This window comes from Patagioenas fasciata, chromosome 1 (genome assembly GCF_037038585.1).
Source record: "Patagioenas fasciata isolate bPatFas1 chromosome 1, bPatFas1.hap1, whole genome shotgun sequence".
NCBI lineage: Eukaryota > Metazoa > Chordata > Aves > Columbiformes > Columbidae > Patagioenas > Patagioenas fasciata.
The window spans coordinates 213,623,489-213,637,190 of record NC_092520.1 but is presented as its reverse complement, the minus strand read 5'-3'; the positions used below and the strand labels follow the sequence as shown (position 1 = coordinate 213,637,190).

Sequence of the window (13,702 nt, the reverse complement as noted above, 5' to 3'; positions counted from 1 at the left end):
TCTCCAGACTCATGAGTGATCTTCTCTCTGCTTTTTGGAGGAGCCTGACCCCTTTGCACCTGAGTGTGGAAGACAGTGCTAACCAGTGCCACGCAAGACCACCATGGGATCTCCAACCACTGGGTGACACCCCAGTTCCTTGCCACCACCCCAGGATTAATTTCCTAAGGGCTGAAGGCCAACAAACTCACATGCATGGAGCTGACAGATTTTGTCTCTGAACCTCCTGATTTATCTCCTTAGCCCTCCCCTTTCCACACCCAGCAGATTGCCCCACTCACCCTATCGCCTGGGTCTCCTTTTAGCCCCGGTTGACCAGGAATGCCGAAACCTGGACTTCCCTGGAAAAATCAATGATGATGCGTGTCTCAGTGTGACACCTGGGGAGATTTTCCTCTCTGCAACTCTACAGACACAGCTAGGACTAAACCCTGTGCTGGTACTACCTCCCAGTTTGCCCTTCGTGGCCACCACATGGTCCCTCTCCCCTCCTAACAACACTCATTGCCACTTCTGAGAGATGCTATTGTGGAGAGACAACTTTCACTATAGTGTTATTTGGGGAACCCATGATGTGCCTTGGTTTCCCCATCCCAATCTCACAGATCTTGGCTACAATTCTTCCACTGCCAGGCACCAGCTGTGGTGGTATGACCCTGCTCCACTCATTATCTCACTCTTGAGAACACAGAATCATAGAACAGTTTGGGTTGGAAGGGACATTCCAAGCTCATCCAGTGCCATCCCTGCCATGAGCAGGGACATCTTCACCAGCTCAGGTTGCTCAGAGCCCCGTCCAGCCTGGCCTGGGATGTCTCCAGGGATGGGGCACCCACCACCTCTTTCGGCAACCTGGGTCAATGTTTCACCACCCTCAGTGTAACAAATTTCTTCCTCAGGTTGAGACAGAGCAGATATTGGGGTGTTTCCCTTGTTAGCATGAGGAATTCCATCTACCTCAGAGCTTCCTTTGTGGATACAAACAAAACAAACCCTTCTACCCATAAAGGTTGTGCCAAGAAAGCACATGCATTACCTTCTCCCCTTTGTCTCCTTGTATTCCTTTGTCTCCTTGTGGTCCTAGGGGCCCTGTTGGTCCAATATCTCCCTGTGAACAAAGACATCCTCAGAACTAATAATATCATGCAGGAAAACAAGACCTGTTCATTTGGCTCTCTAGAGCTGCATTTTGTACTTTTAATACACTATGAAAACCATTCCCTTGCAAATCCACCCATCCATCCATCATTAGGCTTACACTTAAGCTTTCTCTGCGGTACCTGGTCTTCTGCCATACAATACCCATCACAGTAGTTCCAACCTCTCCAATGATGCAACTTGTATAATGTAAAGCACCATGTGTGCATTTGTAGTGGTATAAGCAGGACAAAATTCAGGTCCCAGGTCACTGTTTACAGGCATCCAGCCCAAAAGAAGAGAGATGTTTTTGCTAATTAGTGTTAAGCTCTCTGGACAGTAAGAGCAAGGAAGGGTGTTGGCTCCAACATCCAAGTCCAGTGAAAAGGACAAACCTCATTGTCTCTAAAGCTTGAGGGAGGTCTGAAGCACTGTAGGGTATTTCATGAATGCCAGCAGTCAAAAAGCCAAAAGAAGTAGTAAATATTCCTTAAAAGGATAAGGGATATCTTTTATTTCTCTGCAGATTGGCAATAAACTATCAAGAATTTAAAAAAATAAGACATTCCAGACCACGTTCCACCATGAGGGCTGTGCGAGAGTGAACTATATCCACTTGCCTATAAAGCAGATGTACAATATGGACGACACAGTCAGGGCACAGATCTGCCTCAGAAATCTCCCTGGTTTGAGAAATTCAACTTCCTTCAGTCACAGGGATGACAAACACTGGGTTGGGCACCCAGAGAAGTGGGGAATCTTCATCTGTGGAGATGTTAAGCACAAAGGGTCTTGAGCAACCTGACCCAGCTTTGATGTTGGATCTGTTTTGAGAAGGGGGTGGGACTAGAGACCTCCAAAAGTCCCTTCTGTCCTCAGCTGTGCTTTGATTTCATGTCAGTGCGTCCCTTGGATGGCAAGTAGCTTCGGTGCATTGGCTGGATCTGTGCTTTGGTGATCTCTGCCTTCTATCACTAGCACATGGAAACCCCAAATTTCCCCATGGACTGGGACTAGAAAGACAATGACAGGCATAAAATGCTAATAAAACCAAAAGAAATATCAGCAGGGCAAGACTACTGCTACTTTTCCAACCTCTCCTCTCCAGTCAATCACAAGGGAGATATGATTTCAAATGGTGAAATATGCTCCAACTCTCACTTTTTCAGGTCAAGTTCTCATCTAAGTTTCAAGCAGGGCTAATTAATGGACTTACCCTGATGCCTTTCTTGCCTGGAGGTCCCAAAACCTGAGGATAAAAAGAAATCACAAAAATGCTCTCTTATTTGGGGAAAAAAGATCTCCCTTTCAAAGGAGGGTCTATTCATGTCACCTTTTCCAAAGCAAGAGAATCTCAGCCTTGCTATGGGATTGGAAACTCATCACCTGCACCAGGTCATAAAACACCAGAAAGGGCTACAAGCCAAACTCCAAACCCAGTGAAGCTTGTGAAGGAATCCCATTTGTGAAGGAATCCCATTGACTTCAGTAAGTTTTAGCTCCAGGGATGGAACTGAACAAGCAGTGGGTCTCAGTCCTTAATACAACATCCAGCTGCTCCCACAGCACTTGCAGCAATGCTGTGGGGTACACAGAAATGGCCACCATGAAGGTTTCTCCTTAAAGCCGTCCTAGCATTTGGAAGAACATGAAGGAGAGGCTGTAGGAGCCCTATTTCCACATGGGAATGAGGCAAAGGAGACCCATCAGCAGCTCCTCTTCAGCAGGGACCAGCACAACCCCATTGGAAATGGGGAGCTTAAGTGGAGGACAGGCCAGGATCACAGGGCTTCAGTGGTGGGAAGGCTTTAGCCTGATGTTTCCTGCACAGCAGTGAAGCTCCTTTGAGGAGCCAGTGGACAACTGTGGTGCTGGGCTGGGAATACAAGAAGTGGAGCAAGGAAGCAGAGGACATAGTTGTCTGGAGGGTCAAGGAAAAGGTCCATTAATCCTTCCTACAGTTCGGTGGGACTTGGTCCTTGGTCTGCTGGCACCACTGGTGGTGGTGCTGCTTAGTTGTAGCACAAGAAGGACTATAGTAACCACTCATAGTTACCCCCATAGCTGGAGCACCTGGAAATCCTGGGTTCCCCTGGCAAGGCAAGACAACATAAAATGAACGATGAAAAACTTCTTCTTATTGGTCTTCCCATCCATTCCTTAAATCAGCTCAAAACTCAGTTCAAAAGCACAAGATGGAGAGGAGATGCTGAGCTCAAATGCATCCCTGGGGGCTTCATCTCCGCACAACCCCCCAACAAACACACTCAACTGTGCTTACAAGACTCACACACATGCAACAAGCTGGGGAAAGTCAGGACACCTTCACCTGAGCTAGCCAAACATGTTGTTCTCTTACTGTTTGACTTACTTGGTTTCCCTTCTGCCCTGGAGGTCCTGGGAGTCCCTGAAAGACATGAAAAGAGAATTTCCACCGGACTGAAAACAGATTTGGAGCTTTTGGTCTGTGCTGTAGCGAGAAGATCCCAGCCAGAGGAAGCAAGGGAAGAAGCTTCTTCAGCTCAATTTTTCACTAACTACAAGACAGCTCTTCCAGACAGCTATGAGGGCTCTTGGGTGAGAGATGGAAATTCCCATGCCCATCTCCAGCACACCTGGTTGCCATCTACCAGGAGACCAAGCACAGAGTGGCAAGCTCTCATGCCAGGTCAAACCTATCAAAGATGGGCCTTTGCAAGCAAGAAAAGGCATGAAGATAGCTGTGAGAGCATGGGACCTACCAGACCAGATCAGTGTTTTGCCTAACTATGCTCAGAGGTGGAACCTGTGAGTGAACGTACCTGCTGTGCTTGCAGGGCCTTGCTCCTGCAAGATCCACTGGCTGGAGGAAGACTATCAGTCTATTTCCACTTTTCATGACTCTAGCTACTCTTAGGAAAAAATGCTGCCATTTCTTTCGACTTTTGAGGCTACAATCAAATGTACGTGTGGAACAAGTGCAGCTGGGGGAGCTGTAAAAACAGCAAACCTGAAGCGCAGCTCAACAAAACCAACCTGTGAATACTCGGTATGGACTGGCAAAGAATATTGAAGGTTTGTTTGTTGGTGTTTGGGGATTTACCATTGGTGCAAGGTCTACCCCATGCACAAGAGCTCTTCCAGCAGCAGTGAGCTCCCGAACCTTGTTGGTTACGTGGCTTGTAGCTACAAGGTCCAGTTACATCTGGCCTTTGGGTGGGGGGACTTCAAATTCCCTCCCTCTGGATCTCCAAACAGATACCTCAACTGCTTTGTTTTGAGCCCAAAGCCAGACCCAGTGCTTCTCCCCCTCCTACTCAGCACTCCAGTGCCAGCCAGTCTCACCTTTTCCCCTTTAACACCACCTTGCCCTTTGTTACCCTGGAAAACAGAAGATGCTTTAGTCAAAACAAGGCTCCACTGGCAGAACAGGATAAGACCGGAGGTTCACATACTGCAGAAGAGCCTGCTGAGCATGTTATCTCCACTGGACATTCTGAAAGTAGGGGGGAAGCAAATAAAATAAATATATATTTTTTTTTACATACATGTCATATATATAGTATATAGCATATGTTTTACATAGTCCATGTACTCATACATCGCATATTAATTACCTGTATTTTATCTATAATATATTAAGGTATCTTGTATAATCAAACATATTACTGTATATACCTTATACATACTGCCTAATATTAAATTGCATGCACGTGATGATATATAGTTACTATACAGTCATATCATAATCATTCCCCTTGGGTTGATGGATCCCGCAAGCATCTGAAACAAATAATGACCTTTTCTCCCCTTGGTCCAGGCAGTCCGGGGGCACCATCCAGCCCCACAGGGCCCGGCAGGCCAGGTTTCCCCTGAAAAGGAGGATACTTTATCAAATATTTTAATTCTAAGCTCTTTGTTACCAATCATGCTAAAGAAAAGGTTTATTATTTAATTCTGCAGAAACACAAGCAGAGAAATGCATAGACTGATGCGCCTGGTTCCTTTGCCACTGAGGATTTCTAGAGATGTTTATGTATTCCCAAATTTCCTTGTTTTCCCCCACAAATAAGCTCTGGATCACGGGCTTTACTTGGTAAAGGAAAATAAAGATGTGTTTGCTTGTGACATGGGAAGGCAGAGGCTGGGTACCCATGGTGATTTGGCAGCAGCTGCCTTCTCCAGTGGCTCTTTAGGGCTTTGTTGCTGTAAGTGTGACCACAGTAATGATGCTGATGGAGAAACGGTGAAGACTGACATATGGAAATGGTTGGTCTATGGAATACAGCTCCACAATATGGTAAAGGTAACAAAAAAGCTCCCATATGTGATGACGGACAGCAACAGACACCTTGGGGAGGATGCAAGAACAGGACATACATATAGTCCCTGACTAACGTTTCGGGTTTGAGTTATTTGTAATGTAGGGACTTCCCAAGACAAACGTGGTTTCTTTTATTCCTAGTAGTCCTCCATGGGCTTTTTTCCTTCACTTATCTCCCCTTCAACTCACGCTTCCTACACCCAAAACATCCTTGTGGGACTTCTGCAAAGAAGTGCCACCTGATGTCTTGAATCTGCTGCCAGCTCAGTCCACTTGCTGTCCCACAGCTTTGCTCCACCTTCTTGCCACCCTCTGGACCTGCCCCAGTTCTTCTCTGTCCTGCTCAGACCAGGGAGTGAGATGTAGGAAGGAGCAGGGTTATAATCAGCTGCTCCACGGGCGGTGGAGACAGTGGGGGCTCAAGGGTGAATCACTGTCGCTTTGGAGCAGCCTTTATCAGGTGGCATTCGTTATTATCTGCCAACATGATTGACTGCACCACAGAGTTGATGATCATGGTGAGCGCAGTGACGGATGCACTTCTCACAGCTGTGCCACAAGGAAGATCTTGTCCTTGCTTTTGGCACAACAGAAGGCTGTTATCTCACGCATTTACTGGGTTTCTAACATTTCCCTTTTGGCAATTCCCGAGTGACGGGTCAACAGGATGAGGCTGACGAAGTGAAAAACGCTTAATTTGCCCTGCTTAACCTGCCAGCCCTCATCAGCGGAGTGAAGCATCCCAAAGAGGCAACTGATGAAAACTGGCAGTTGACATTGCCCCTCTACAGCCACCCCAGGTGGCAGATGCCTTCCCAAGGCCAACAGCCCTTTCCTACTGTGGTTGGCAACTCTTCCTTAGTTAATGACCACGGGTGGACCACTCACCGGCTCTCCCGCACCTCCTCTGTCACCCTTGAGGCCATTCCTCCCACGAGGGCCCTGCATAAAGCACAGGACAGTCTTACGGCATGTCCTAGCAGTTCTTTTAGGTCTTGATGGACCTCTGGTAAGTGTGGAAACCAGACCCTTTTGGGCAGCTTAGAAATCATTTTTATAAAGGCTTCTCTTCACACGCAGAAGTGAAAGCCAATCTCAGGTACTTACCCTGTTACCTGAATCCCCTGGTTCACCCTGAAACATGAAAGACAATGAGAATTACTATGGGGTGGTAATTTAGAGAGGGGGTCTTCTCTAAACATAGTCCCAGCAAAAAGCTCCTGCAGGCTAAGTCCAGAGACCAAAACCACCATTCCCAAGGGAAGATGGAGCTTTAGCAGATGTGTCTGCTAACCCTCATGCTCCAGACACCTCAACCACCAAAATCTGATGACAACCCTCCTTTAGGGTAGAGGAGGGGAGTTTTGATCTCTTGATCTCTGCTGAGACTTTTTGACCCACTCTCAGTGCAAACAGACATCTGGTGACAACCATCAGCCTGGTTTTGGCTGTGCACAGCACAGGTGATCCTGGGTATTTCACTCCAGGATCACCAAACAACCTTCCCAAGGACCTGGAGGTCCACGTCAGACCATGTTGACCGTCACCTTTTCAAGCTCATCATCGATTCCTGCTGTGTTGAACAGCAGAGCCCTGATGATGGGAATGTTTTGCAGGGTTCCTCCTTTCATGCCTCAATGGGACATTCCCACGACAGAGAGAAGAAAAGTGTGTTTCCAAGGCCCATGAGCGAACAGAGCATCCAGAGATGCCAAGGTATGTCAGGTTCCCTCTTTCTGTGGTACAACATCACAGAACCATGCTTCAAACAACCATGCTCACCTTGATAGAGATTCCTGGTGGCCCCTGTGGCCCTGGTAAACCTGGTGGTCCTGCTACCCCAGGAACCCCTGGCTGTCCTTTCTGTCCCTGCAACAGCAAAAACAGGAGGAGGAGGAACACGGGCTCTCTCCCAACTCCTTCACTCCTCTGCCAGTCCTTGAGAGGCTGAAGGGCCCACCACACCCTGGGTATGATACTCACGGGGGGGCCAGGCTTTCCATTTTGGCCAGGAATCACCTCCACTCCTCCCAGGACATAGCCTGGTTCACCCTGCAGACAAAGGGAAGTAGACACATGCTTAGCTACATTGGGAAGTCCAGGTGCAATCGGTTATTTTCCTAATTTAGGGGCAATTTCATGATCACCATGATTTTAAAACCAAACAGCCCCTCCTTATGCTGCAAATCCAAACCACCTGCTTGCAGCAACTCTTTGGCAAGAGGTACCAGAAACCACCTGAGCTCTGCTTACTGGCGTGGCAGAAAAAAAATCACAGAATCATAGGATCACAGAATGTTAGGGATTGGAAAGGACCTGGAAAGCTCATCCAGTCCAATCCGCCCCGGAGCAGGAACACCCAGCTGAGGTTCCACAGGAAGGGGTCCAGGCGGGTTTGAATGTCTGCAGAGAAGGAGACTCCACAACCTCCCTGGGCAGCCTGGGCCAGGCTCTGCCACCCTCATCAGGAAGAAGTTTCTTCTCAAATTTAAGTGGAACCTCCTGTGTTCCAGTTTGAACCCATTACCCCTTGTCCTACTATTGGTTGTCACTGAGAAGAGCCTGGCTCCATCCTCCTGACACTCCCCCTTTAGATATTTATAAACATTAATGAGGTCCCCCCTCAGCCTCCTCTTCTCCAAACTATAAAGCCCCAGCTCCCTCAGCCTTTCCTCACCCGGGAGATGCTCCACTCCCTTCAGCATCTTTGTTGCCCTGCGCTGGACTCTCTCCAGCAGTTCCCTGTCCTTCTGGAACTGAGGGGCCACAACTGGACACAATATTCCAGGTGTGGTCTCCCCAGGGCAGAGCAGAGGGGCAGGAGAACCTCTCTGACCTACTGACCACCCCCTTCTAACCCACCCCAGGTACCATTGGCTTCCTGGCCACAAGGGCCCAGTGCTGGCTCATGCTCACCCTGCTGTCCCCAGGACCCCCAGGTCCCTTTCCCCTACACTGCTCTCTAATAGGTCATTCCCCAACTTACACTGGAACGTGGGGTTGTTCCTGCCCAGATTCCAGACTCTACCCTTGCCCTTGTTCTATTTCATTACATTTTCCCTGCCCAGCTCTCCAGCCTGTCCAGGTCTCTGATGGCAGCACAGCTTCCAGTGTCAGCCACTCCTCCCAGCTTGGTGTCCCCAGCAAACTTGCTGACAGTCACTCTATTCCCTCATCCAAATCATTGATGAATATATTGAATAATCCCGGCCCCAGGCAAAAAAAAAGGAGGTTGGCTTTCAGCAGGACCTGCTCCTTGATGCATAGCCAGACAGCTCAGGTGGATGCAAGGAAGGAGGAGGAACGTGCATTGGCGCATGGGGGAAGGACAGGACAGCTGCTCCTGGGATCTGCCCACAACTGATCTTCAAGTCCTACCTTTTTCTGTCCTAAGTGTATTCAGACAGGCTGGTTCATAGTGGAAACTCAGGAAGGCAGAATGACCTAACCAAGCAACACTTCCTTCTGCAAATAGCCAACGGAAGTGTGCCAAGGGCCTGTGATAAGGACTGAGCACTTTTCTCCATAAAGACATCAGGTTCCTCCTAGCAAAGCCTAAGGACATGTCTCCAAGCTGAAGACTAGCAGTGTAGGGCTGGTTACGTACAGCTCCCAAGTTCATATTCAACAACAGTCACTATACAAATGCTTAAAAATTAGAGATCAGAGCAATACAATAGCTTTTGCCCAATGAAATGCAAAAACAAAACTCACTCTGTCTCCTTTCGGTCCCACTGGTCCAGGATAGCCAGGAGATCCCTGGAATTAAAAATAAATCCTGAAACTTTAAACAGCAAAGCACCTGCAAAACCATCATTGTGGGATGTTCAAGTTACAGACCTGTCTCTAATAAAATTTCATTCACTTTCAAAATGGTCATGAAAATAGGTTCCTAGAAGTGGATTTTGGTCTCAACATTGATTAAGAAATATATATGTGTCATTTATGGGTCCAACCTCCCTTCAGTGAGGAGGTCTCCCCTCAGCTCCTGTTCTCCAGCTGAAACCCCAGGTCCCTCAGCTGTTCCCATCACACTTGTGCTCCAGCCCCTCACCAGCTCCGTTACCTTCTCTCAACTCGCTCCAGCACCTCAGTGAGGGGCCCAAAACTGCCCCAGGATTGGCGGTTTGGGCTCCCCAGGTCCCAGCACAGGGACGGTCACTGCCCTGGGCCTGCTGGCCACACCAGTGCTGGTCCCAGCCAGGATGCTGGTGGCCTCTTGGCCACCTGGGCACACACTGGCTCATCTCCAGCAGGCTGTTGACCAATAGCCCCAGGTTCTTCCTGAATATATACATATATATATATGACTGAAGGCAGAGTTCATAGTCCTTGTCCCTCTGGACAGCTCTGGCTCACTGAGGGTTACTTGCATAGGAATGTGGCCATGTTGTATTGCATTATTTGCCAAATCTCTGAACAGAAGGAAACCTACTCAGAGCAATTCAGTGGCAGCAATAGACTCTCATAAAGACAAAATGCATCAATTGGTTCTCCTGTCCAGCTCAATGCAGCCGGCCTTTGAAAGGCTTGAAAAGCAAAGTTTTAGGGTCCCACTGTATTGATGATCTTTGCTGCATTCAAAATACTTACAATATCACCTTGAATACCAGGGAGACCCTGCAAAACAGGAGACAGAGAGATTTGAGAGACATGTTCCCTTTTTTCTTAAATGGGAACTTGACAAGGTTTGTTAAAATGAATACTTACCATGAGTCCAGGGGGACCAGGAGGACCTGCCCGCCCCGGCCTGCCCGGCAGCCCAGGAACGCCATCTTTCCCAGGTAGACCCTAAACAGATGGAAAGTAACAGCATGCAGGTTATGGCCCCAGACCTGCAAACCCAAAGAGCTTCATGCAGCACCAACCTTCTGTACCACTTGAGGGAATCTCCAATTTCCAGCGCACACACACACCTCAGATCCCTTTTGCCCGACTTTCAAAGTTGGCGAAGAATCATAGAATCATTTTGGTTGGAAGAGACCCTCAAGACCATTGAGTCCAACCATTAACCCAACACTAAACCATGTCCCTAAGAACATCATATAGGCATCTTTTAAACCCATCCAGGGGGGGTGACTCCACCATTGCACTGGGCAGCCTGTTCCAATGCCTTACAACCCTTTCCAAGAAGAAGTTTTTCCTAATTTCCAATCTAAACCTCTCCTGGCACAACTTGAGGCCATTTACTCTCATTTTGCATGGAGCAGGATATATCAAAACATCAACATAAAAGATCTTAAGATGATTTTTTGCTAGATCTCTTCCTTGGTTCTAATCATTTAGTTGCACAGTAATGAACCGAGTGGATGGTTCATGCTAATGGACTCACCCTCTCTCCTTTCTCTCCCTTTGGAATAAAGTTGTATGGGTCATAGCCTCCATGAGCTGGTGAGCCCCTGAAGCTCTTGAAAGGAAAAGGAAAAGAGAACAAATGATAATGAAATTATTATCTGTCAAGAATGGCAAATAGACCCAAACCAAAGTGACCATGAAATTCAGACTAGCACGCCCCTTGGCTTGTGCAAGAGAAGAAAGAAGCAGGGTTGACCATTCAGAAGACCTATTACTATCCTGAGGCTATTTAAAGCCTCCTGGAGGTCATGTGTTATCTATCATGTCCCTGGCTTATGTCTTGAAATCGGGAGAACAGAATAGAGAACAGAGTTGTCTGAGGACAAAATGCAGTCAGGGAGTGTATTGATGCCTCATGAAGTCTTGGCCCATGTTGCATCTATAGTTCAAGATCTGCTTTTTGGCTCAGAGAGACTTTAAATATTCTTGGTTACATATCTGCAATACTTCAGGGTGGTATCAATGCAATTCTTCTCCTCCATGGGAGCAACTGTGGAAAGGAGTTTTGCAGAGATTAAATAAAGGCCATGATTCAATCATCCGTGGACAACATTCATCTTACCTAATTTTAGACTGCCATAGCATAAACATCACCATCTGAGCTATTCTGCCAGTGTGGACACCTGCCTATGAACTCCATCATGACCAAAATTTGCTGGCCACACTGACTAGTTGTCTACCAGCTACTCTGGAGACTCTCATTTTCTCCAGGGAAGCTAGCATAGACTGTTCAGACTAGCTGGCTACAGCCCACCAGTAAACACACTAGATGGACACATGGGCTTTTGGGTTGTCCTCCTGTTCTTCATGTCTTCTGGCCTTCTGCTTGGTAGGAGAAGTGGGTAAATGTGCCTCCCAACATTTTTATTTCTGAAGTAAGAAGCAGTGGCAGCTGGGTGGTCTGTTCAGTGGCTCCTGTGGAGTCTAGAGCTATCTGAGAAGCCACAGAACATCTGGGACATCTGCATGGGGTTGGTAGGTATGAAGCAGGACCTATGGAAGGCCTGCATTTCATTGGTTTGCTGGGAAGGAGCACAGGAGGCTGCTGCATTTCCCATGCTGAAATGCTAACTTCTAGGATGACCTCCTCAAACACGGACATGGCTTCCAAAGTTAAAGGTCTTGACACCGATATAACTCCACTGCACATCACACAGGCATGAGAAGTGACCTGATCGGAGCAGTGGTCAATACATTTCTTCGAAATATAATCCCCTGGACTCACACCAGCGAACTAATTCTTACCTTTAAACACCATGGACCACAAGGCTTGTCTGCTTTTTGGGTAAATGGATCAGCTGATGATGGATCAGGGGCTTTCAGTTTGCTCTCTGTCTCACCAAATGACAATTGCTTATCAGCTTCATGCCTGGCAACCTACAGCATGGAGTTTGGTTTAGATTGGTGATCCTCCAGGTTTTGGAACCAGACATCAAACACCAGCCTTCAACAGGTTTCAAGAGGTCACTGCATTTGTATATCACCAACCTTTTCATTGAAACAGCCCTAAAATATCACTCTTTGAGATACTCTGCAGGTGAGCTCACATCCATACCAATGACCCATCAACCAGCATTAGAAAGGGGCAATGAATTTATAATACATTCAAGGAGCCTTATGGAACAAAACTTTCAAAACCTTATTCTGGCCTACGTAGTTCCACTCCCTTGATTTCAAAGATTCATTATCTCTAGGGCTGAACAATAAATGAGGTCAGGATTGGGACTCAGTGTCCAAAATCTGTTCTGACTTTGCTCAAGGAAGAAGATTGTCCTTGTGCATGACCAGGGCCAAGCAAGCTGGCTTATGTTCAAAGGGTTGTGAAGCAGCTCACCTCAGATGGTTGAGGGTCAGAACAAATGACTTCTATCAGCTCTTGGAGGATCTGTGGGAAGTCGTCAAATGTGGTGACATAGAAAACGTTCTGGAGGTTCTGCTGCAGCAAGATGCTGTTGAGCTCAACAGGGTCAGCTCCTGAGACACCCACACCAATGACGCGGATCCCTGAAACACATCACTCACTCAATGGAAGCAAAAATGTCTCAGATCAGAGTTTCCAAACCCTTCATCACAATCTTCCTGTTAATAACCTCTGCTGGGATTAGGTAACTCCAGTAGCCATACAAGAACTCACCTGGAGCAACATGTGTGAGTTATAGCAAACCAAGACACTCAAGCTAGGAATAGAAAGAAGGATGAAGGAGAGAAGAAAGGATGAAGGAGTGAAGAAAGCCAGCTCAAAGTGCAGACATCACATAATGTACCACCCTCAATACTCTGGAAATCATTGGAGAACCAAGGCCTCAGAGAAATGCAACAGGGCAACTCTTACCCAAAGCATGGGCTACTCTGGCTGGTGGCAGCACATCATCCTGAGATCTCCCATCAGTCATGAGGACCAGGACATGAGGGAAATCTGGTCTCATCCCTCTGGAGGACTGGAATATCTCCTTTAGCATGTAGGCTAAACCACGACCTGGGTAAACATGGAGAGGGATGATGAGAATCTGCCTGTTAGGTCTGCAGGTGGGGACTGCGGGTATCCTTCCACAGATGGAGAGTAAAGAGCATTCAGTGGGCCCCATAAATGGACAGTAGCCCCTAGCACGGGACAATGTCTTTGGAGAGAAGACAGCAGCAAATCACATTGGCTGAAATGGTCCAGGCTGAATTAAGCAGATCATTTTGGGAAAATAACAAACAAACAAACTTTCAGGAGATTCGAAGCATTTTCCTTGTATTTTAGGAAAAAAAACCCTACAGAATTCTCATTTCCAAATTTCTTTAGAAAGACCAGGAAAATTTCACAAAGAACTCTGCCCTAATCAGAAATGGTTAAGAAGCCCCCCAAAAGTATGAATGCCTCTGTTGACACAACCTCCATAAAAAGAAAGATTAGAGGCAAGA

General features: G+C 47.3%; 1 protein-coding gene across 1 annotated transcript in view; it reads right to left on the bottom strand.

The window, feature by feature from the left end:
* LOC136111561 (uncharacterized) overlaps nt 1–13,702 on the bottom strand; it is a 117,947-nt gene that overhangs the window by 65,519 nt on the left and 38,726 nt on the right. The window contains exons 21-37 of the mRNA XM_071803547.1: nt 13,128–13,271; nt 12,630–12,799; nt 12,041–12,172; nt 10,773–10,847; nt 10,151–10,231; nt 10,034–10,060; nt 9,155–9,199; nt 7,424–7,492; nt 7,223–7,309; nt 6,548–6,574; nt 6,329–6,382; nt 4,917–4,988; nt 4,462–4,497; nt 3,509–3,544; nt 2,354–2,386; nt 1,037–1,108; nt 282–341 (exon numbers count right to left, since the gene is read on the bottom strand). Coding sequence (XP_071659648.1) covers nt 282–341; nt 1,037–1,108; nt 2,354–2,386; nt 3,509–3,544; nt 4,462–4,497; nt 4,917–4,988; nt 6,329–6,382; nt 6,548–6,574; nt 7,223–7,309; nt 7,424–7,492; nt 9,155–9,199; nt 10,034–10,060; nt 10,151–10,231; nt 10,773–10,847; nt 12,041–12,172; nt 12,630–12,799; nt 13,128–13,271 — 1,220 coding nt within the window. The remainder of the gene's footprint in view (nt 1–281; nt 342–1,036; nt 1,109–2,353; nt 2,387–3,508; nt 3,545–4,461; nt 4,498–4,916; nt 4,989–6,328; nt 6,383–6,547; nt 6,575–7,222; nt 7,310–7,423; nt 7,493–9,154; nt 9,200–10,033; nt 10,061–10,150; nt 10,232–10,772; nt 10,848–12,040; nt 12,173–12,629; nt 12,800–13,127; nt 13,272–13,702) is intronic.